A 24,953-nucleotide genomic window follows, 5' to 3' on the forward strand; every position below is an offset into this window, starting at 1 on the left:
GAAACTTTCATCACCAAGGAGATTTAGAGTGGAGGTTAGATATTCCCCTCCAGTATACTTTTTTTTTAATATTTATTTATTTACTTAAAAACAGAATTACATAGGGAGACGGAGAATCAGAGAGAGAGAGAGAGGTCTTCCATACTCTGGTTCACTCCCCAAGTGGCTGCAACATCCAGGACTGAGACAATCCAAAGCCAGGAGCTTCATCTGGGTCTCCAACGTGTGTGAGAGGTGCCCAAGCACTTGGACCGTCTTCTACTTGTCTTCCCTGTCCAATAGCAGGGTGATTGATTGGAGATAGAATAACTGGGACACCAACAGATGTCCATACGGGATGCCTGTTTTTTTGTTATAGTAGCTTTACCCACTATACCACAACACAAAGCCCCAAGCATGTCACTTTAGGTCTCTTTGTACTGAACAATTCAGAAGTGTGCCTACTGAGAATGTCGTCAGATGAAACTTTGGATTTGGGTATAGGTTGCTTTAAACATCCAGCAGTATTTACCTCAGGAATCTAAAGCAAATTATAGCATTTTGACACTAAATGAAGAGCAACCATGTGATGAAACTTGATCAACCTTGATGATGACTGGACTCAAAAAGTATCTGTGTGGTATTATTTATAAGTCATAAATCACTCACCCTTCTTTTATATAACTGTCTAGCATCCAACAGAGAATAAATTACACCTATTTTGAAGAGTCATTGACCACTTTAATGTATAATTTCAAGTAAATGAGAATATTTTATAAATAAAGCCATGGTGTGTGTGTTTGTGTGTGTGTGTATGTATGTATAAAATTTTGATGTAAGTTGTTAAATCAGTATTGTTTTACTTCTACCACTATATAGTTGCTGCTATATTAATCTCTGTTGCCATTTCATTCTAGTGAAAAATGTCAAATTTATAGTGCATATCTATACATTCATCTTTTAGAAATACTATTGAAAATCACTTATTTCTAGGTCCTAAGTAATAAATGGCCTTGGGAAGACATCTTAACAATGATAATAATCCCAGTTGTGGACTGATCTTTATAAGCTATCATGTTACATATATTATCTCATTTTACTCTTCATACTAATTCTATGAAGAAAGTAGTGTTCTGCTTTTTACATTTTACATGTTAGTGTTCTACATTTTACATATGAGAAAAGCTTAGATTCAGAGTTTATCTAATTTGCTTCTGAGAACCAGAAACACAAGTCTGCATGAGTCCACAAGCCATATCTTCAACTCAGTGTGCCCTTAACAAGTTTTAGAGACTGAATGCTGCCACTTTTCCTGTTTTTTAAATCAGGCATATTCTTCTTTTTCAGTGCTTTAATTTTAAAAATTAAATAACTTTTGTGAAAGGGCCTTATAATCCCTCCATTCCCATTTTTTATGACATAGTACAGAAAAATCTAGACAACAGTTGTACTTTTTCGGGATAATCTCACTGACATACTGGGTCAAGAGGTAGTCAATAACAATGTACATTAACTATTAAATAATCATACATCTCTAGAAATATCCTTTGAAAAATGTTTGAGCATACCATACAAAAAGTTTACATTTCAATTTTAAACATCACTGAATGCAAACTTCAACTTTTTCCTATTTTCATTCTTTTTGTAATAGGGTACTCTTCTTTTTTTTGTGACTATAAGTACTTTAAGATCAAGTATTTTATCTTGAAAAGATAAGATATGGTGGTTAACGAATAGATTCACAAAAGTTAGTGACTTGGTAGGAAGTAGGTTTCTTGTCATTATCACATAACAAATCGAGCCTGGGAATTCATGATTTCAGGCTCTTCATTTGTAGTTGTTCTGCTCCAAGTGGTTATGCAGGGTCATAGGCTGAATGAGAATTAGACATAGTGAATCTGTGTCTGTTGGTGTTACCATTATCTTCATGCCAGTCAGAGACTTCATAGCATTTCATTGGGATTTCTCCCATATCCGAATATTTTTTATGGAAATTATTGTTGAAGCCTCTGATAAGTGCACCCTGAGGTTGCTGAATGTATCTGTATTTGTTGGTTGATGATTGGCTGACAGTGTGATATTTAAAAATTTAAATGCCTATATCAATTGTGGCTTTTAAGAAGTTCCACAGCTGAAGCCTGGAATGCTTGCAGTGTGGCTTAGTCTGAGTTAAGGGCTTCAGTACCAGAAAAGCTAAGGGTGTGTCTCAGTTTTAGGCCAAAAAACCTGAATGCCTGCAGAGAGGCTGCAGAGTAGTTCTGGAGCTCCAGGACCAACAAGTAATATCCAAGACAGGACTCAGGTGTGCAGACAGGCATATTCTTCATACCTTGCTTGCAACTCCCTCTCCTATTCCCATTTTTAATTTTTACAAATATGTATTTTCAGTTAACTTTATACTCATAAGATTAATCCTGAAGTAAGTAGATTTCAACAAATAGTATGAAGAAAAAAAACACTGTTCCACAATAATCAAGATAAGGGCTGTTCAAAATCATCACATCTCAAAGTGTAAAGTTCAATCCTATAGATGACCTTTTAGGTACTCTGTATTTACCACAAATCAAGGACAGCATCTGGTCTTTATCTTTATGGGACTGGCTTATTTTTTTTTTTAAAGATTTATTTATTTGAAAGACAGAGTTACAGAGAGAGGTAGAGACAGAGAGAGAGGTCTTCTGTCCGCTGGTTCACTCCCCAGATGACCTACAACCGCTGCAGTTGTGCTGATCCAAAGCCAAGAGCCAGGAGCTTCTTCCAGGTCTCCCATGTGGGTGCAGGTCCAAGGACTTAGGCCATCTTCTACTGTTTTCCCAGGCCACAGCAGAAAACTGTATTGGAAGAGGAGCAGCCAGGACTCGAATCAGCGCCCATATGGTGATATTGGTGCTTCAGGCCAGGGCTTTAATGCACCACGCGATGGCACTGGTGCCAGGACTGGCTTATTTCACTACGGATGATGGTTTCCAGTTGCATCCATTTTGTTGCAAATTACAGGATTTCATTTTTTGCTGATGTGTAGTATTCCATAGTGTATATAGACCATAATTTCTTTTTTTTTTTTTAAGGATTTATTTAAAAGAGTTACAGACAGGCAGAAAGAGAGAGAAAAAGAAGTCTTCCATCCACTGGTTAACTCTCCAAAGGGCTACAACGGGTAGAGCTTGGTTGATCTGAAAGCCAAGAGCCAGGAGTTTCTTCTGGATGTCTCAGGCAGGTGCAGGGGCCCAAGGACTTGGGCCATATTCTAGTGCTTCTCCAGACAATAGCAGAGAGCTGGACTGGAAGTGGAGCAGCCGGGACTTGAACTGGCACCCATATGGGATGTGGGCACTGCAGGTATTGGCTTTACCTGCTACAGCACAGCACACACCCCTACCATAATTTCTTTATCCAGTCTTCAGGTGATGGACCTCTGGGTTGATTCCATATCTTAGCTATTGTTAATTGAACTGCAATAAACATGGAAATAAGGATCACTCTTTAAAATGCTGATTTTTTTTGGGGGGGGGGGTTTGGGTAAATTCCCAGGAGTAAGATGGCTGGGGTCATATAGTAGGTCTATGTTGAGAAGTCTGAGATATTTTCATACTGCCTTTCACAATGGCTGCACCCATTTACATTTCTACCAACAGTGGATAAGGGTATCTTTTTCCCACATTCTCACCAGCATTTGTTGTTTGTTGATTTCTATATGAGAGCCACTATACTAGGGTGAAGTGAAACCTCATTGTGGTTTTGATTTGCATTTCCCTGATGGCTAGTGATCCTGAGCATTTTTTCATGTGTCTGTTGACCCTTTGAATCTCATTTCTTGAAAAATTCCTGTTGAAGTCCATTTCTTAACTGGATTGTTTTGTTGTTCTTGAGTTTCCTGAGCTCTTTAAAGATTCTAGATGTTAATCCTTTATCAGTGCATAGTTTGCAAATATTTTATCCCATTCTGTTGGTTGCCTCTTCACATTGCTGATTGTTTCTTTTGCAGTCCAGAAACATCTCAGTTTGATGTAATCCCATTTGTAAATTTTGGTTTTGATTTCCTGTGCTTCTCATGTCTTTTCCAGGAACTCTTTACCTATGGCAATGTCTTGTAGGGTTTCTCCAATGTTTTGTAGTAATTTGATGGTATGAGGTCAGAAATTTAGGTCTGTGATCCACTTTGAGTGGATTAAGGTAGGGGTCTTGTTTCATACTGCTGAACACAGACATTCAGTTTTCCTCAGACCATGTGTTGAAGACACTCTCCTTGCCCCAGGGATTGATTATAGTTACTTTGTCAAATTTAAGATGGATGTAGATGCATGAATTGATTTCTGGCATTTCTATTCTGTTCCATTGGTCCACACGTCTATTTTTTCCCAGTACCAGGCTGTTTTGATTATAACTCCCTGTTGTATGTCTTGAAATCTGGTATTGTGATGCCTCTGGCTTTCTTTTCTTTGTATAACATACCTTTAACTATTTGGGGTCTCTTGTGTTGCCATGTAAGTTTAGCATCTTTTTTTTTTTTGCAGACCTGAGAAGAATGTCATTGTTATTTTGATTGTGATCATATTACATCTATAAATTATTTTAAGTAGTATGGACATTTTGATAATGTTGATAATGTTTTGATAATTTTGATAATGTTGATTCTTCCAAGCCATGAGAGATTTATTCCATTTTTTGTCTCTTCTTTTTTTTAATATTTTGTAATTTTTATCATAGAAATTTTTTGATATCTTTGGTTAAATTTATTCTAGGTAGCTACTATAAATGGGAGTGATGTTAGAAGTTCTTCTCAGCAATGATATTGTCTTTGTATACAAATGCTATTGATTTCTGTTAATGTCCTGCCACTTGACCAAACTCTTTTATAAGTTTCAGTAGTCTCTTGGTAGAGTTTTTTGGGTCCTCTATACATAGATCATGTCATCTGCAAATAGGGATAGTTTGACTTCCTCCTTCCAAATTTATATCACTTTGATTTCTTTTTTATAATTTTTAGAAATATTCCTTCTATACCTAATTCATGGAGAGTTTTTATCATAAAGGAGTGTTGAATCTTATCAAATGCTTTCTCTACATATATGGAGATGACCCTATGGTTTTTGTTCTTCATTCCATTGATGTGATTTATAACGTTTACTGATTTGCAATGTTGAACTGCCCTTGCATTTCTGGGATAAATCCTGATGTATGATCTCCATGATGTGGTTTTGGATTTGATTTGCTTGTATTTTTTTGGTAATCTTTCCATTTATGCTCTTTAATGATACCTATCTGAGTTTTCTTGTGTCATGTCTTTGGTTTTGTTATCAAAGTAATGCTGGCCTCATAGAAAGGGTTTGGCAGAATTCTATCCTGTTCAATATATGGAATAGTTTGAAGAATATTAGAGTTACCCCCTCTTTGAATGGTTTATAGAATTCAGTAGTAAAGCCATTGGGTCCAGGAATTTTCCGTGATGGGAGACTTTTGATTACTGCTTCAATTACATTGCTTTTTATAGATCTGTTTAGGTTGTCTGTATTTTCTTGATTTAATCTTTGTAGGTTATGTGAGTCCAGAAATTTATCAATTTCTTTGAGGTTTTCTAGATTATTACATATAGTTCTTCATATTAATTTCTTATGATCTTTTGTATTTCAGTGGCGTTAGTTGTAATGTCTCCTTTTTTATTTCAAGAAAGTTTATTTCCTTTTTAATTTTTTCAATGACCCATTTATCATGCAGTACCATTTTTTTTAAATTTCCAAGTATTGGTGTGTGTTCTATTGTTCTTTTTGTTGTTAAATTATAGTTTTATTCCTTTATGCTCTGATACATGATATGAATTCAACCTTTTTAAATTTTCCTAGACTGGATTTGTGATCTAATACGTGGTCTATACTACAAAATGTTCCATGTGCTGATGAAAAGAATTTGTTTTTTCTGTAGCTGTTGATTGAAATTCCCTTAAATGTCTCTGAGGTCCATTTGCTCAAGAGTATGTTTCAACTACAATGTATCTTTATTGATTTTTTTTTTTTGTCTGCATGAGCTGTCCATTGATGAGAATGGGGCGGTGAAGTCACCCACTATTATTGTATTGGAGTCAGTCTATCCCTTTAGGTCAAATTGTATTTTCTGTAAATATCTGGGTGTTCTTCTGTTAGGTGTATATATATTTATGATTGTTACATCTTCTTCTTGAACCCTTTATCAAAACATAATGTCTTCCTTTCTTCCTTTATCTGTTTTCTTTTTAGTTTTTTATTTAAACTCTATTTTGTCTATCAGGATAGCTATACCTTATTGCTTTTGGTTTCCATTTGCCTGGTTAGTCTTTTTATTTTTTTTTTTATTTTTTTTTTTTTTTTTTTTTGACAAACAGAGTGGACAGTGAGAGAGAGAGACACAGAGAAAGGTCTTCCTTTACTGTTGGTTCACCCTCCAATGGCCACTGCGGCCAGCACACCGCGCTGATCTGAAGCCAGGAGCCAGATGCTTCTCCTGGTCTCCTGTCGCTCCCCGTCTTCGTGGGGGAACGACACAGGACCCTGCGCTGTTCTTTCGTCTGCTCGGCCCTCCCCGGGTTTGCTGCTGGTTCTTTCCCGGGTTGGCTACTATCCCTTCCACCTCCGTGGAAGGGCAGTTCCCCCTGGCCACATTCCCCACTTCCGCAGGGGAGCGGCACACCGCCGGCCGGCTCTCTCGGGGGCTGCACAGGTGTTATTCGGATAGATGTTCCCCTTAGATGTTCCTTCAGATGTTCCCGGTGAATGCCATCTCTCTCCTCCTTTATAGTCCTCCTCCGCCAATCCTAACTCGGCTGCCCACACGCCGAGTACGCTGCTCTCCAATCAGGAGCAAGTCCTACAGTTTATTGGTTGAACTGGAGGCAGCTGTGCGGAAGCTGTTTACTTCTCTCCCAGCGCCATATTGTGGGAGAGCAGATGCATAGAATAAGTCTTAATTCCAGTAACTCAGTCTAGTCCGAATTGCTCCCCACAGTCTCCCATGCGGGTGCAGGGCCCAAGCACTTGGGCCATCCTCCACTGCACTCCCTGGCCACAGCAGAGAGCTGGCCTGGAAGAGGGGCGACCAGGACAGAATCCGGTGCCCCAACTGGGACTAGAACCCAGTGTGCCGGCACCGCAAGGTGGAGGATTAGCTTATCAAGCCGTAGCGCCAGCCTGGTTAGTCTTTTTCCAATCCTTTACTTTTAGTCTATGTGTATCTTTGTTCATGAAGTGAGTTTCTTGTAAGTAGCATACAGTGGGGTCATGGTTTTTTATCCATTCAGCCAACCTAAGTCTTTTGGTTGATGAATATAATCCATTACATTTGTGGTTGGTATTGAGATATAAGAACTAAGACCTGGGGCTGGTGCTGTGGCGCAGCAGGTTGGGCTGCCACCTCCAGTGCTGCGTCCCATGTGAGCACCTGTTCAAGTCTCAGCAGCTTCACTTCTGATCCAGCTCTCTGCCGTGGCCTGGGAAAACAGTGGAGGGTGGCCCAGATCCTTGGGCCCCTGCAACTGTTTGGGAGACCCTGAAGAAGCTCCTGACTCCTGGTTTCAGATCAGCACAGTTCCAGCCGTTGCAGCCAATTGCGGAATTAACCAGCGGATGGAAGATCTCTGTCTCTCTCTGCGTGTCCTTCTCTCTCTGTATAACTCTGACTTTCAAATAAATAAATAAATTTTTAAAAAACTAAGACCTGTCATTTTATTAATTGGATATTGATTCTACCTGCTCTGTTAGTGAATGTGGTCGTGTCATGCATATTCATGATGTTTACTTGTAATGCAGAGCACTCTAGAATTTCCTGTAAGGCTGATGTTGTGGTGGTGAATTCTCTGTTTTTGCTTATATGGAAAATACTTTATTTCTCCTTCACTTTTGAAGGATAGCTTCGCTGGATATAATATTCTTGATTGGAAGGGGTTTTTTTCTTTTAAAACTTTATATTATTCCACTGTCTTCTGGCCTATAGAGTTTGCTGAGAAGTCTGATGTTAATCTAATTGGGTTTCCTTTATATGTAACTTGATGCTTTTCTCTTACTGTCTTTGGGATTCTCTCCTTGTCTTTAACTTTTTGACATTTTGATGATGATATGCCTTGCAGAAGAATTTTTTGATTGAATCTGCTTGGGGTTCTTTGAGCTTCTTGGATATGGATATCCATATCTCTTTCAAGTCCTGGGAATTTTCAACTAATATTTCATTTATCAGGTTCTCAATGACTTTTTCCTTCTCTTATGCTTCAGGAATGCCTATAATACAAATATTTGGTCATTTAATGGTATCCCATATTTTGTGTAGACTTTCTTCATTTTTTTTCATTCTTTTCATTTTTGTCTGATTAGGCTATTTCATGCTTTTTTGTCTACAAGGTCATAAATTGTTTTCTCCACTAATTCTATTCTGCTGTTAAAGCTTTCAATCGTATTTTTGAGTTTATAAATTAAAGGATTTAATCTCTAAAATTCATATTTGGCCACTCTTTTTTTTTTAACTTTTATTTAATGAATATAAATTTCCAAAGTACGGCTTATGGATTACAATGGCTTCCACCCCATAACGTCCCTCCCACCCGCAACCCTCCCCTTTCCCACTCCCTCTCCCCTTCCATTCACATGAGGATTCATTTTCAATTCTCCTTATATACAGATGATCAGTTTAGCATACATTAAATAAAGATTTCAACAGTTTGCTCCCACACAGAAACATAAAGTGAAAAATAATACATGATTTTTTAAAATAATGATGAAATCAGATCAGACCTATTGTCATGTTTAATCCCAGTGAGAGTCAAGTTGGGAATTGCTAATTTCTTCTCTTTTTTTTTAACAGAAGATCAGTTTAGTATACATTAAGTAAAGCTTTCAATAGTTTGCACCCCCATAGAAACACAAAGTGAAATATACTGTTTGAGTACTCGTTATAGCATTAAGCCTCAATGTACAGCACATTAAGGACAGAGATCCTACATGAGGAGTAAGTGCACAGTGACTCCTGTTGTTGACTTTACAAATTGACACTCCTGTTTATGGCATCAGTAATTCCCTATGCACCAGTCATGAGTTTCCAAGGCTATGGAAGCCCCTTGAGTTCTCCGACTCTTATCTTGTTTAGACAAGGTCATAGTCAAAGTGCAGGTTCTCTCCTCCCTTCAGAGAAAGGTACCTCCTTCTTTGAAGACCTGTTCTTTCCACTGGGATCTCACAGAGATCTTTTACCAGAGTGTCTTGGCTTTCCATGCCTGAAATACTCTCATGGGCTTTTCAGCCAGATCGGAATGCCTTTAGGGCTGATTCTGAGGCCAGAGTGCTGTTTAGGACATCCGCCATTCTATGAGTCTGCTGAGTATCTCGCTTCCCATGTTGGATCACTCTCCCCTTAATTATTCTATCGGTTAGTGTTAGCAGGTACTAGACTTGTTTAGGTGATCCCTTTGACTCTTTGTCCTGTCATTATGATCAATTGTGAACTGAAATTGATCACTTGGACTAGTGAGATGGCATTGGTACATGTCACCTTGATGGGATTGAATTGGAGTCCCCTGGTATGTTTCTAACTCTACCATTTGGGGCAAGTCAACTTGAGCATGTCCCAAATTGTACATCTCTTCCCTCTCTTATTCCCACTCTTATGTTTAACAGGGATCACATTTCAGTTAAATTTCAACACTTAAAAATAACTGTGTATTAATTACAGAATTAAACCAGTCATATTAAGTAGAACAGACAAAAAAAACTACTAAGAGGGATAATGTATTAAGTTGTTCATTAATAGTCAGGGCTATGCTGATCAAGTCACTGTTTCTCATAGTGTCGATTTCACTTCAACAGGTTTCCTTTTTGGTGTTCAGTCAGTTGTCACCGATCAGGGAGAACATGTGGTATTTGTCCCATTGGGAATGGCTTATTTCACTCAGCATGATGTGTTCCAGATTCCTCCATTTTGTTGCAAATGACTGGATTTCATTGTTTCTTACTGCGGTATAGTATTCTAAAGAGTACATATCCCATAATTTCTTTATCCAGTCTACCATTGATGGGCATTTAGGTTGGTTCCAGGTCTTGGCTATTGTGAATTGTGCTGCAATAAACATTAGGGTGCAGACCACTTTTTTGTTTGCCAATTTAAATTCCTTTGGGTAAATTCCAAGGAGTGGGATGGCTGGGTCGAACGGTAGGGTTATCTTCAGGTTTCTGAGGAATCTCCAGACTGACTTCCTTAGTGGCTTGACCAGTTTGCATTCCCACCAACAGTGGGTTAGTGTCCCTTTTTCCCCACATCCTCGCCAGCATCTGTTGTTGGTAGATTTCTGAATGTGAGCCATTCTAACCGGGGTGAGGTGAAACCTCATTGTGGTTTTGATTTGCATTTCCCTGATTGCTAATGACCTTGAACATTTTTTCATGTGTCTGTTGGCCATTTGGATTTCCTCTTTTGAAAAATGTCTATTGAGGTCCTTGGCCCATCTCTTAAGTGGGTTGTTGGTTTTGTTTTTGTGGAGTTTCTTGATCTCTTTGTAGATTCTGGTTATTAACCCTTTATCTGTTGCATAGTTTGCAAATATTTTTTCCCATTCTGTCGGTTGTCTCTTCACTCTCCTGACTGTTTCTTTTGCAGTACAGAAACTTCTCAATTTGAGGCAATCCCAATAGTTGATTTTGGCTTTGACTGCCTGTGCCTCCCAGGTCTTTTCCAGAAATTCTTTGCCTGTGCCAATATCTTGAAGGGTTTCTCCAATGTTCTCTAATAACTTGATAGTGTCAGGTCTTAGATTTAGGTCTTTAATCCATGTTGAGTGGATTTTTGTGTAAGGTGTAAGGTAGGGGTCTTGCTTCATGCTTCTGCACGTGGAAATCCAGTTTTCCCAGCACCATTTATTGAATAGACTGTCCTTGCTCCAGGAATTGGTTTTAGATCCTTGATCAAATATAAGTTGGCTATAGATGTTTGGGTTAATTTCTGGTGTTTCAATTCTGTTCCATTGGTCTATCCATCTGTTTCTGTACCAGTACCATGCTGTTTTGATTACAACTGCCCTGTAGTGTGTCCTGAAATCTGGTATTGTGATGCCTCCGGCTTTGTTTTTGTTGTACAAGATTGCTTTAGCTATTCGAGGTCTCTTGTGCCTCCATATAAATTTCAGCACCAATTTTTCCAGATCTGCGAAGAAGGTCTTCGGTATCTTGATTGGTATTGCATTGAATCTATAAATTGCTTTTGGGAGAATGGACATTTTGATGATATTGATTCTTCCAATCCATGAGCATGGAAGATTTTTCCATTTCTTGGTATCCTCTTCTACTTCTGTCTTTAAGGTTTTGTAATTTTCATCGTAGAGATCTTTAACGTCCTTGGTTAAGTTTATTCCAAGGTATTTGATAGCTATTGTGAATGGGATTGATCTTAGAAGTTCTTCCTCAGCCATGGCATTGTCTGTGTATACAAAGGCTGTTGATTTTTGTGCATTGATTTTATACCCTGCTACTTTGCCAAACTCTTCTATGAGTTCCAATAGTCTCTTAGTAGAGTTCTTTGGGTCCCCTAAATAAAGAATCATATCATCTGCAAAGAGGGATAGTTTGAGTTCTTCCTTCCCAATTTGTATCCCTTTAATTTCTTTTTCTTGCCTAATAGCTCTGGCTAGAACTTCAGCAGGTTAACACCCTGGCCTGAAGCGCTGGCATCCCATATGGACACCAGTTCTAGTCCCAGTTGCTCCACTTCCAATCCAGCTCCCTGCTGTGGCCTAGGAAAGCAGTAGAGGATGGCCCAAGTCCTTTGGCCCCTGTACCCGTGTGGGAGACCCAAAAGAAACTCCTGGCTCTTGGCTTCGGATCGGTGCAGCTCCAGCTGTTGCAGCCAATTGGGGAGTGAACCAGCAAATGGAAGACTTCTCTTTCTGCCTCTCTCTCTCAGGAGTGGAATGGCTAGGTAATACAGTAGGTCTATATTCAGATTTCTGAGATATCTCCATACTGTCCTCCACAGTGGCTGCACCAGCTTACATTTCCCCAAATAGTGGATTAGGGTATGTTTTCCAATAGCCTCTAAGTGGAATCTTTTGGATCCTTTACATATAGAATCATGTCATCTGCAAATAGGGATAATTTCACTTTCTCCTTCCCAATTTATATCCCTTTGATTTCATTTTCTTGCCTAATGGATCTGGCTAAAACTTTCAATACTATATTAAATAGCAATGGTGAGAGTGGCATCCTTGTCTGGTTCCAGATCTTAAGGGGAATGCTTCCAAGTTTGTCCCATTCATTAAGATACTGGCCATGGGTTTGTCATAAATTGCCTTGATTATGTTGAGGAATGTTCCTTCTATACCCAGTTTGCTTAAGGTTTTCATCATGAAAGGATGTTTTATCTTATCAAATGCTTTCTCTGCATCTGTTGAGATAACTTTATTATTTTTGTTCTTCAGTTGGTTAATGTGCTGTGTCACAATTATCGATTCGCGAATCTTGAACCATCTCTTCATCCCAGGGATGAATCCTACTTGGTGTGGGTAAATGATCTTTCTGATGGGTTGTTAGATTCGATTAGCTTGTATTAACTGATAGAATTCAGCAGTGAAGCCATCTTGTCCTGGGCTTTGCTTTGTTGGAAGGGTCTTTATTACTGATTCAACTTCTGTCTTGGTTATTGGTCCATTAAGGCTTTCTGTGTCTTCATGTCTCGATTTTGGTAGACTATATGTATCTAGGAATCTATACGTTACTTCTGTTTTCCATTTTGTTGGCATATATCTCTTTGTAGTAAATACTTAGTTTTTTTTATTTCTATGGTATCTGTTATGTTTCCTTTTTCATCTCTGATTTTATTGATTTGGGTCTTTTCCCTTCTTTTTTTCCTTTGGTTAGTTGGGCCAATGGTATATCAATTTTGTTTATTTTTTCAAAAATCAGCTCTTCATTTCACTCATCTTTTGTATTATTTTTCAATTTTGTTTATTGCTTCTCTAATTTCATTGTTTCTTTCCTCCTATTATTTGGGGCTTTGGTTTGTTGTTATTCTTCTAGGTCCTTGAGATGCACTGATAGCTTTTTTATTTTTTACATTTCCAATTTCTTCTTGTAGGCACCAATTGCTATAAACTTCCCTCTTAATACTGCTTTTGTTTTAATCCATAAGTTTTGGTATGATGTATTGGTTTCATTCATTTCCATAAATTTTATTTCTTCTATGAAATACCATTCTGGAGCATGTTGGTCCGTTACTATTTGTTTGCATATGATCTAGAATCTAGGGATTCTTGAGTTGTTGATTTCTAGCTTCCTTCCTTTATGGTCAGAGAAGATGCATGGTATGATTTCAGCTTTTTTGAAATTGCTGAGACTTGCTTTATGGTCTTGCATATGGTCTATTCTAGAGAAAATTTCATGCACTGATGAGAAGGATGTGTATTCTGCATCTATGGGGTGAAAAGTTTTGTAGATATCAGTTAGGTCTATTTCTCTCATGCACATTTTAGAATCTTTTCTTTGTTTTACTGTGGAAAGTTTGACTACACTGTCTCATGGTGAAGATGTTTTGTGGTCATGTCTATTAGGGGTTCTATGTGCTTCCTGTACTTGGACATCTCTTTCTCTGAAAAGTTTTTTGTAATTTACTAAATCAGCTTTCTAGTCTATTTTCTCTTTCTACATCTACAGGAACTCATGTTGGGTCATTTGATAGTATCCCATAAATCTCCAAGACGGTTTTTAATTTTTCTAGTTTGTTTATTTGTTTAATTATTGGTCTAACTGAAAGGTTTCCAAAAATTTGTCTTCTAGCTTGGATATTCTTTCTTCTGCTTCACCAATTAGTTGTTAAGGCTTTCTACATTTTTATTTGATCTTTTGAATTCTTCATTTCTAATAATTCATTTTGATTTCTCTGTAAAAATCTCAGTTTCATGAGAAAAATTTCTATTCATGTCATGTATGGTTTTCTTTAATTTGTGAATTTGCTTCTCATTGCTTTTGAGTAATCCTATGATTAATCTTTTTAATTCCATTTCAGGAATTTCATCAATCTCTTCATCTTCACATTCTAATATCAAAATGTTGTTGTGTTCTATTGAGGGGGTCATGGTGCCTTCCTTATTCTTGTTTACTGAATTTCTGTGTTTATATTTAGGCATTTGTGGAGTAACTTGTTGTTTTTTCCTCTGATGGCTTTTATCTTTGAATTATGCATCTGTGACTTAGTGGAATTTCTGCAGTTTCAGTGAATACCAGGAGGTATATGCTGGGTGTGGCCAGGGTGCTCAGGTCAGTGTTTCAAGGTGGGTCAAGTATCCAGGCTAACACCCAAGTTTGGTGTGGTAGATCGCCTCATGTTAACAGAACAGGGGAAATGGTCACCTCTGTTGGTGTGATCACCCCTGCACCTCCTCTCCTCCTACCTGAGCCACGTCTGGATGTTAGCCCCCAGTGGTTTCAACAGTTATATGTGCCACTGTAGGAACTGCGCAAATGATCTGCATGGTTCCCACTGCAGTGTCCCACCCCAGGCAACCAAGGAGCTCCAAGCATGAAGAGCCACACCCAGTGATTGCCCAGAGACCCAGGTACACCCTGTACCCTCTCATGTAGCCACTGAGTCCACACAGTCTCAGCACACAAGACTCTCAGAGTGTCTGGGTACAGAGGGCTGTCTCTGCCCTACCATCCTATCCAGTTAACAGAGAGGCAGATCTTCCCCCAGCCAGCTCCACCGAGGTTGCTTGAGCCCCAGAGCCTTTGGTATGTTAGAAGGCCAGGCCACCTCACAATCCTGCTGGGTATCCAGCCACCTGTCAATCCTCCCAGCAATGCTCAAAGTCAGTGGGGACTGTGGATTTTTCCCTCTGCTCTAATCTCTGGATTACATACATATACAAGAGCCACTGTCCAAATATTGCCTTCTGCTCACCAGCACCTCCAGTACTGTCTTGTCTCAAGTTGCTGCATGCATCCACAGAGGCTTCTGCAGCTGCCATCCACGCCCGAAAGGAGCCTGCCCTTTCTCACCCAGGCAGCAGACACTGTTGAGGGGAGGACGGGGTGAGCTAAACATTCCCATTTTACTTCCACTGGGTCCACACGTAGCTGCTAATGACCTCTAGCCCCTAGGGCTCCAGATTAGACTCACACCACGCCCTCTCTCAGGCCATATCACCACGGGTTGCTGCAGTCTGGTCACTCTTCCATCTCCAAGCTGCCACCCGCTCCGGCTCAGCTGCTGCATTCATGTGTTGTGTCCATGTTTCTGCTGTGTGTCCGCACATTCCACTCAGGAATTCTACAGATTTCCATTTCCTTTTGTAGAATTTCCTCTGTGGTTTTCTAATTCTCCCCTGAGAGTGTACTTCCTAACTTTTTTTAAAGCTGTTACTGCTCCAATCCCATTCAGAAAATCATTTTTGTAAAATATTTGTATAGAGATGATCTTTAATAATTTTGCAAATCATGGGGCTAAATTGAACTTTAGATATTTATTTCCTATGCTGTTGCATCTTATTGTCTGCTGTACAGACCTGTATGGCCATAATAACACAATTTAAGCCATATTCATTAGAATTCAGCTAGGTATTTATGGTTGTGCTGTGTATCTTCTATTTATTCTACTCCCATCACATATGCATTCTCCACCTTTTAGCCTATCATCCACCCCAGCATGCTGACTTCATTGTCTTCTGCCTTCTAACTGTTCAGGCAATGGGGAGCTCTGACAAGTTATGGAAGTTAAGGGAGTCAGGAAGTTCATCCCCATGGATCCTTCCCTAAAAATGTTCTCAGGTTGATTGTCCCTCTCTTGTGAAGACTAACACTTCTCTTCAGGAAGCCTGCTGCCTTTATCATCAGCCCCTGGTCTCTTGTGCTCTGGGGATGACAACAGCTCTGCTCTTGTTGGCCTCAGGTAACTATACTTAATCTGTTATGGTTCTCTTACATCCCCACCCACATCTTTATAATTAATCTATTTACAACTAGGCCCCAATTTATCCAAAGAGCTTATTCGGACTATGACTGTAATAAGGGTAGTATTTAAATATGTACAATTTTTAGTCAGCCTGAGTTCTCTTCTGTTTCTTACTTAGATGTATTAATTTGGGCGAGTGTAAAACCTCTCTACATCACTATTTATTCATTTATAAAATGAGAATAATACTGACATGATAACGTTATTGTAAATGTTTTATGATAGTAGTATGAGACTCTGAAATAAACTAAGTATTCAACTAACATAAGCCATAATTTTTTCCTGTACTATGATTTGTATATTTGTGAATTTGAAAATTTTTATTTTATGTACAAGGATTTTTTTAAATTCTATAATTTGGGAGTGTCGGCAAAATAACTGATGGCTATTTTCCCATCCCTTCACAGAAACATCAAAAAACAAGCAGAAACTGTACCATTTGTTGATTAGAAGTGGTGAAAGCAAACATCCTCATCTTCTTCCTGACCTTAGGGGAAAAGCTTTCAATCTTTCAGCACTGAGAATGATGTTAGCTAGGTTTTTTCTCTATATGGCTTTTATCGGGTTGCAGAAGTTCCCTTCTATTCCTTCTTTATTGAATATTTTTAGCATGAAAGGATGTTGTATTGTGACATGCTTTTTCCATTGTTATTGAGATGATTAAATGTTTTCTTTGCTTCCTTGTATTACTGTGGTATGTTCCAATGATTGATTTTTGTATGTTAGATCTTGCATTAGTAGCATAAATTCCACTTGGTTATGATATATAACATAACCCTAGTAATTTTTTTTTGACAGGCAGAGTGAACAGTGAGAGAGAGACAGAGAGAAAGGTCTTCCTTTACCACTGGTTCACCCTCCAATGGCCGCTGCAGCCAGCACACTGCAGCTGGCACACTGCGTTGATCCGAAGCCAGGAGCCAGGTGCTTCTCCTGGTCTCCTATGCGGGTGCAGGGCCCAAGGACTTGGGCCATCCTCCACAGCACTCCCGGGCCACAGCAAAGAGCTGGCCTGGAAGAGGAGCAACTGGGACAGAATCCGGCACCCTGACTGGGACTAGAACCCGGTGTGCCGGCACCGCAGGTGGAAGATTAGCCTATTGAGCTGCGGCGCCGGCCAACCCTAGTATTTTCTTTAGGATTTTGTTTTAGTATTCATCAAGCCTATTAGTCTATAATTTCTTGTCTGGGCTTGGTACCAGGCAATAATATTGGCCTAACAGTATGCATTAAAATGTGTTCCCTCCCCTTTAACTTATTCAAAGACTTTATGATTGATTATTAATTCTAACCAGAGAAATTAAGCAAGAAAAAGAAATAAAAGTTATCCAAATTGGAATATGGTAGTTATCTAGGATTGCTGTAAGGAAAAACAAAATTGAGTGGCTTAAAATAACAGTAATTTATTCTGCCATGGGTCTGATGGCTAAAAGCCTAATGTCAAGGTATCAACAGGGCCATGTTTCCTCTGAAACACATGGTGGAATTCTTCCTTGCTTTTCCCAGCTTCTGATAGTGGCCATAAATCCTTGTTGCTCCTTGGCTTGTAGCTATATTGATCTCTGGTTCTGTTATCCTTTATTCTTCTACCTGTACATGTTGATCTCTGTGGGTCTTCGTCCCTTTTTTATAAAAATACCACTCATAGTAGATTAACGGGCCAATCTACTCTAGTATGGTCCTAACATAGGAACCTACCATATTTCCAAATAAGGTTATGTTATTACGTTCTAGAAATAACATAAATTTTAGACACTATCTAACTTGGTACAAAAAGGAGACAGTAAACTGTATTTACAGATGATATGATCTTTTATCTAGAAAACAATAAAAAGTCAATGTATGTACACACAGAGACATACACACATAAACTGTTAGAGCTAATACACGAATTCAGCAAAGTTCAGGATAAAAATCAGCACCAAAAACCAAAAATCAGTTTTATTTCTATATACTATCAAAATCCCCATGGAGTTTTTTTGGAAATAGAAAAACTCATGAAATCATATGGAATCTCTAGGGATCCAAAATAGCCAAAAAAATCTTTAAAAAGAATATAAAATCAGAAGACTCACAACTTCAGAACTTATTACTGAGCTCAAGTAATCAAAACTGTGGTGCAGACATAATTTTAGCCATATAGACCAATGGAATTAAGTTAAGAGCCCATAAATAAGCTTTTTATCTATAGAAAATTGATTTGACAAGAGTGAAGATGACTCAGTGGGGGGAAAAAAGGTGTCTTCCAAAAATGAATCTGGGACAACTGAATATCTACATGTAAAAGAATTAAATTGGAGTCTTACTGTAACCATAAACAGAAATTAACTCAAAATGAACCAAAGACCTAAATATAAGAGCTACAACTATGTATATGGAGATAAATCTTAATGACATTAGATCTGAGAATGGTTTATTAAATATGCACCAAAAGCACAGACAACCACAAAAAAAGTTATATCTCATGAAAAGTAAAATTTTTTTCTTCAGAGGACACTATCAAGATATTGAAAAGATAAACCACAAAATGAAAAAATATTTGTAAGTCATATGCCTAACTAATATCAAAATACAAATCAATGTGCAAAAATAAGTTGTATTTCTACATACTAGTCAGTAACAGAAAAGTGATTGAATTTTTAAAAAGTCAAAGGATTTGAGTAAACATTTCTCTGAAGATATACAAATGTCCACTAGCACATGAAAAGATATTCAGTATTCTTAGTCATTAAGGAAATGTAAGTCAAAACCACACTGAGATACCACTTAATACCCAAGAATTGGCAAAGATGATAACTGGAAATTGCTGATGTGGGTGTAAGATAATGTAGCTTCAGTAGAAAACATCTTACCAATTCCTTCAAAAATTTAACAGAGGAGCTGACATCAAGGAGCAGCAGGTTAAGCGGGCATCCCTTATCAGTGCCAGTTCAAGTCCCAACTGCTCCAGTTCTGATCTAGCTCCCTACTAATGTGTCTGGAAGGCCGTGGATAATGGCCCAAAAACTTGGACCTCTGCCACACATGTAGGAGACCCAGATGGTGTTAGTTTCTGGCCTTGGCCGGGGCCAGCCCTGGCATCATGGCTATTTAAGGAATGAACCAGCAGATAGAAGATATTCATATTATCTTTCTCCCTCTGTGTAACCCTGCCTTTCAAATAAATAAATAATTATTAAAAAAAAAAAAAAAAAAAAAAAAACTAGGGTTTGGCATTCTGGTGCAGTGGGTTAAGCCACCACCAGTGATGGCAGCATCCCATAAGAGCACTGGTTTGAGTCTCAGCTGCTCCAATTCTAATCCGGCTCTTTGCTAATGCACCTAAAGCAGCAGTGAATCATGGCCTGATTCTTTGGGAATCACTCATGTGGGAGACCTGGACAGAATTCCAATCTCCTGGCTTCAACCTGGCCCAGCCCTGGCCCAGCCCTGGCCATTGCAGCCATGGGGGAACAAAGCAGTGAATAGATCTCTCCCTCTCTGTAATTTTGCCTTTCAATTAAATAAATAAATCTTAAATTAAAAAAAATCAGCATAGAATTACCATATGACCCAGCAATTGAACTCCCAGGTATACACCAAAAAGAATTTAAAATAGGGACATAAACATAGTAATATTGACAGTAACCAAAAGATAAAAACAACCCCCTGTCTGTCAGCAAATTGAATAACCAAAATATAGTGTATATATACAGTGTAATATTCAGCCATAAAAAGAAATACAGTCTTACCTCATTATAACTTGAATGACTCTTGTAAAAATGACCAAGAAAAATAAACCATGACCCTATTTTTATAAAATACCTTTAGTAGGCAAAATCAGAGACAAAAGGTAAATTAGTGGTTACCAGGACCTGGAGGAGGAGGGAATTTACTGCTCCAGTTGGTACAGAGTTTCTGTTTGGGATGATCAAAAGAATATGGAAATAACTGTGAATATAGTTATTGTCACTGAGTTTTCTATCTAAAAATGGTTAAAATGACAAATTTTATATATACTACTGCAATTTAAAAAAAAAAGTCTCTAAGATTTGATGTCTTCAGGCTATTCCCCTATTATTCATGTGGCCCTTACAATTTGTGGTCAGACAGTGGTGGAAAAAATTTCATAAGAGCTTTTCTTATGGGATCTCATTTACCTTGAATTGTGTTAAAAATAAGAAAGGTGGAAGAAGAGCTATTTCCAAGCAGGTAGAAGATTTTCTTCAAAGATGAAATCAGTACACTGAAGCTGGCACCTGGAAGAGTTGTGTTTTGAAGATTACGAAAACCATAGTTGAATGCTGAAAAGGAAGCAGAGGTGCCATTTCTAGTCAGTACAGTTACAAATTATCATTGCAAATATGTATGATTTTATGTCAGATCCACATTTGGACCTGGGAATTTTTTGTTTGCAAAACAATAGACAGTGATTATCATTTTTCTTCCTTTACATGTTCTGTTAAGACCTGGTAAAAAACTAGTCCAAAAGTTCCACAAATGAAAGTATTAAATGAAATTGGATATAGTTCAACAAAAAAGGCTTTCAATATTGGATTTAACAAGTAGTAAAATGTCATTGAACAACTCCAAGAAATAATAAATGAACCATTTATCTAATATATGACAGCATTAAAAATCACCCAGTTGGCATACAAATTAGGACCAGAATACTGTTTTTAATACAAACATAAAAAGATTACCAGATGTATTAATTATGAGCAATTTTGAAAAACTTTGTGGAAAATGCATATTATCTATTAAATCTATTCTCCATTTTTTTATATTATCTAAACTTATAAAGAAAAAGACAGGGGGCCGGTGCCATGGCTCACTTGGTTAATCCTCCGCCTGTGGCGCCGGCATCCCATATGGGCGCCAGGTTCTAGTCCCGGTTGCTCCTCTTCCAGTCCAGCTCTCTGCTGTGGCCCAGGAGGGCAGTGGGGGATGGCCCAAGTCCTTGGGCCGTGCGCCCACATGTGAGACCAGGAAGAAGCACCTGGCTCCTGGCTTTGGATTGGCGCAGCTGGCCGTAGCGGCCATTTGGGGGGGTGAACCAACGAAAGGAAGACCTTTCTCTCTGTCTCTCTCATTGTCTAACTCTGTCTGTCAAATAAAAAAATTTTTTTTTTAATTTTAAAAAAAAGAACAAATTTGGGAAATACAACTTATTCATGTGCCTGAATAACTTTAATTGGAAAATAAATTATATGATTTTAAGTATGTATTCATTAACTATTTCTTATAATTGAGTTGCAGTTTATTGCTTAGAGATGGTGTTTTTACAATTACCACTTCCCCTTATGTTTTCCTACTTCCACATTAATTATATCAGAAATCTTTGGAACCTGGTATTTCTTTTATACATAAAACACTGATTTTCCCCAGAATAGGAAAAGAACTACAAAGACCCTGGTTTAATTAGAGCCTCATGTCAAGGCTTCCATAGACCAGAATTAAGTTCTTCTAGATCTCACTTGTCAGTTATTCTATAATTCGCCTTATCCTAAAATGAAGCTGTGAGCTCCTGTATAATCAACCATATCCAGATGTGCTATGAGCACAGTTATATTAGCTTTAAAGGAAACTCAGATAATCTCAAGTGAATTAAGTGGATTCCTAAATCTCCAAAAAATATGCTACTGCACCAATGGAGAATTTGCTTTTGTAATGATCCTTGCTACTAAATAACCAAGTTCAACATGATAAATCAAATACTGTCTGTTGGAAGATTGTGGGAGTAGGAGGGCCTGTTTCAAGAAGCAAAATGTTAAGCCTAATTGTATCACATTTAATGTAAAACAAACATGGCAAGGTTTCACCCTCATCTCATTGCAAAGACAATCTTTAAAAAAAGAGAAACTTAAACGAGAAATGTCATCTCTGGTTGCTGAACTAAAATTAGATTCCCTAAGCATAGAGAGAGAACACATGTCAACGTGACATATACAAAAAACTTGATTTAATATATACCTCTTACAAAACTGAAAAGTGCAAATTTAATCCCAGAAAACAAGTATAAGTCAATCTAGGAATTAAGGCAATAATTATTCATTAGACAGAGATAGAGATAGCCTACCATTCACGTCATATATTAAGTGAACAAGGATATTTTCAAAGGACATTTTTATGTCTTTGAGATTACTCAGATTTAAAGGATATTTTGATTTTTAACATTAATCAAATTTTATCTTTGTGAAAATATATGATTTGTTTTGATACATGTAACAACCATTACCCACACTAACCTGCTCTCAACCTAAAGTCAAAGTCTCATATATCTAAGCTTGAAAAAACTCCATAGTGAATTAATCTCTTTCCAAAAAGTGAATTATGATATTTAGCAGGGATGTTACAATAGCTTGCTTAATGTGTTATTCTCTTACTTTCTGCCTTTGTGATAAAATAATGTAGTGAGATGCAACTCTAGAGACATTGATGGCTCTCAGACTGTAAAACTGACCAATAACTTGCACCAGAACAAAATGAAATCTCTGGGCTGTATTTTTCTAACTTTCAGTAAATTCTGAAGTATAAACATCAATTTCTATGTTAATCTCTCAGACTTGTAATACTTTAAAAATAATTTTACCTGTATGTAAGTCATATTTTATGGTTATAAGACCACTAAGATGTTTATCTCTGACCATGTATCACATAAAAAAAAAAAGAAATTGAGACTCTTTATTGTTTACTTAATCTTGACAATCCTTTGGAGAATATTAGGGATAGATCTTACTATAAAATGTTGTTATTCCTTTGCCCTTGTCATCAAAAAAAATTCATCTGAACAGAATTTCCAGTTACAGTCATGTTGCTAAAGTTACATTTGTATTTATATTTGTGTGTGGACATACATTATATATATATATATATATATATATATATATATGGTTTTTTCTTTAAATATATACATATAATTTCTAAATAACATTTGCTTCAGAAGCCAGAGGAAAGACAATGTTGAGGATATTCTGAATAACCAGTGTGGCTGGCTAATGCTTTCTGCATGTGGTGCATAATGTTTAGAATTTGACAGCTGTTTTCAGCTGAAAATTACCAGATTCATAGTAAGCACCATATGCCATTGCATCTCCTTTAAAGCCTAGTAGTGCAATTCTGTTCATTTACACTGCTGTCGATACCAAGGTTGTTCTGTCTTCAGATATTAGTCTGAAAGTTCATTTGTGCTATGGGAATGTGGATTTTTACCCATTCTCCTCCCATCCCATTACTTCGTGGATCCCTTAACCAAGCTAAACCAAGTTGTATGATACTGTAGTGATTACTGGTAGCCTTTATCTTTGGCCAGTGCTTTTGTCCTAGTCCTAGTCTGTTCAGCCTACTATGACAAAATATGATAAACTGTGTGGTTTAAGACAATAGAGATTTACTTTCTCATGTTTCTGGATGCTGAGAAATCCAAGATCAAGGCTCCTGCAGATCTGGTGTTTGGTAAGGTCCTTTCTGATTCATGGAGGACTGTCTGTTCTCTCTGTGGGCCTCTTTTATGAGGACATTACCCCATTCATCTGGGCTTTTCCTCGTGATGTCATCCCCTCCCAACAGTATCTCCTACTACAATCACTTTGGGGAAAAAAACAGTCAGGCAATGGAACTCTCCTCTCTTTAGTCCTGTTCGATTTCCCTCTTTGTTCAAACTCTTCCTCTAGCCTTTGGTCTCAGACATCGGAGACGCTGCTACTACAAAACAGTTCAAATCAGCTCAGTAGATGTTGTTGTCCCTATAGTAAATTTCTGTAACTGAAGATTCCATCTCGGCAGATCTTCAGATTAATGTGATACTTTTAAACCACTTTGAATGGGATCTTTCATCCATCAGAAAACTTATTAGGGCTCTTTATAGTTGTACTTTAGAATTTAGATAAAAAATGGGAAATGAATCTCCATTATCTCCATTATTAACTCATGTTACAAGATTGCAGATAATTATTTCTTGATCTTGGTATAACTATAAGCACTGGCTATGGTTAAACTTGGCTTTCTTCCTGACTTTTTTCTTGCCTTGTTTGTCATCAAATGTTTTAATCTATATATCAAGTACTAAAGAAGTATTTTAAATATTAATGCAAATTGAACACACTAGACATGGTATAAAGGTTTAAAGATGAAAAGTCTTCTCCAGAACTCTGATTTGTTAAAAGATGAAACATAACCTATTTTAAAAGGACTATAAATTTAAAGATCATCCTATAAAGTCCCTGTGCTTATAGCTTTACATAAATTTTGTGTAGTAAAGGGGACCTTAAAACACCTAATCCTGAATTTGGTTGTATTTTTAACACATTTACTAGAAGTATTATGATAGGTACATTATAAGTAGTTTTTAAAAGGAGACAGGTAGCTCATTTCCAATTTCCAGGAAAAACCAAGTGATCATCTGACTCTTAGGAACTCTGGCACTAAGATTCATGACCAACACAGGATGACAGTTATCTTAAATAGCATGTGTTGTTCTATACCCACCCGGCCTTCCACAGCCCACCATTTAATTACTCATTACCACAGGAATGTTTGTGGCTCAATGAGAAACTAAATTGCCCTCTTGCTTGACCTACAGAGGTTGGAACTTGGCTGTGATCCATCACAGTTCAAGCTCTGTTTTGAATCTGGGTTTTTATTGTATACATTCTTTTAGAATATAATATACTTTCTGTAATATGACCATAGGCTTGAACACAGTATGGGTATACTTTTCTCACTTGTCTAGTGTAAACAAAGGTTAATTAATGATTGTCACTGGAATTCTGCTCCCAAGTATAGCAAAACAAAGGAAAATGTACTACCAAACTTCTTAGGGCTCCTGATACATGATGACATTACATAATGGAATTTTTTTCAGAAGAGGCTTATGGTCTAACATGAGCCAGTATACTTTAGGAGTAAAAATTATTTTCAAGCACATTTTTCTACCCTCAAAAAATGTGCACATACTCATTCCTGAAAGAACTTGTTTGAAAATATAAACCATTGTTAAAAACTAATGTATAAGTCTGTACAAAAATCCCAAGTGCCATATCCATGAACAC

The 24,953-nt window shown here is 37.7% G+C and overlaps 1 protein-coding gene and 1 long non-coding RNA gene across 7 annotated transcripts in view; one reads left to right on the forward strand and one right to left on the reverse strand.

The window, feature by feature from the left end:
- TBCK (TBC1 domain containing kinase) overlaps positions 1-24,953 on the forward strand; it is a 243,249-nt gene that overhangs the window by 201,890 nt on the left and 16,406 nt on the right. The window contains exon 26 of one of the 5 annotated variants that reach the window (XM_070047778.1): positions 16,332-16,607. The exons of 3 other annotated variants lie outside the window; for them this stretch is intronic. In XM_070047778.1, coding sequence (XP_069903879.1) covers positions 16,332-16,370 — 39 coding nt within the window. In that variant the 3' untranslated portion in view covers positions 16,371-16,607. Of the gene's footprint in view, positions 1-16,331; positions 16,608-24,953 lie in introns of those variants that run through there. One more of the 5 variants, XM_051819523.2, reaches the window with a different exon arrangement.
- The window catches only part of LOC138843516 (uncharacterized), a 116,388-nt gene continuing 111,524 nt past the window's right edge, over positions 20,090-24,953 (reverse strand). For both annotated transcript variants that reach the window (XR_011378319.1, XR_011378320.1), the window contains exon 3: positions 20,090-20,207. This is a non-coding gene — a long non-coding RNA (uncharacterized lncRNA). The remainder of the gene's footprint in view (positions 20,208-24,953) is intronic.

Source organism: Oryctolagus cuniculus, chromosome 8 (assembly GCF_964237555.1).
Source record: "Oryctolagus cuniculus chromosome 8, mOryCun1.1, whole genome shotgun sequence".
Lineage (NCBI taxonomy): Eukaryota > Metazoa > Chordata > Mammalia > Lagomorpha > Leporidae > Oryctolagus > Oryctolagus cuniculus.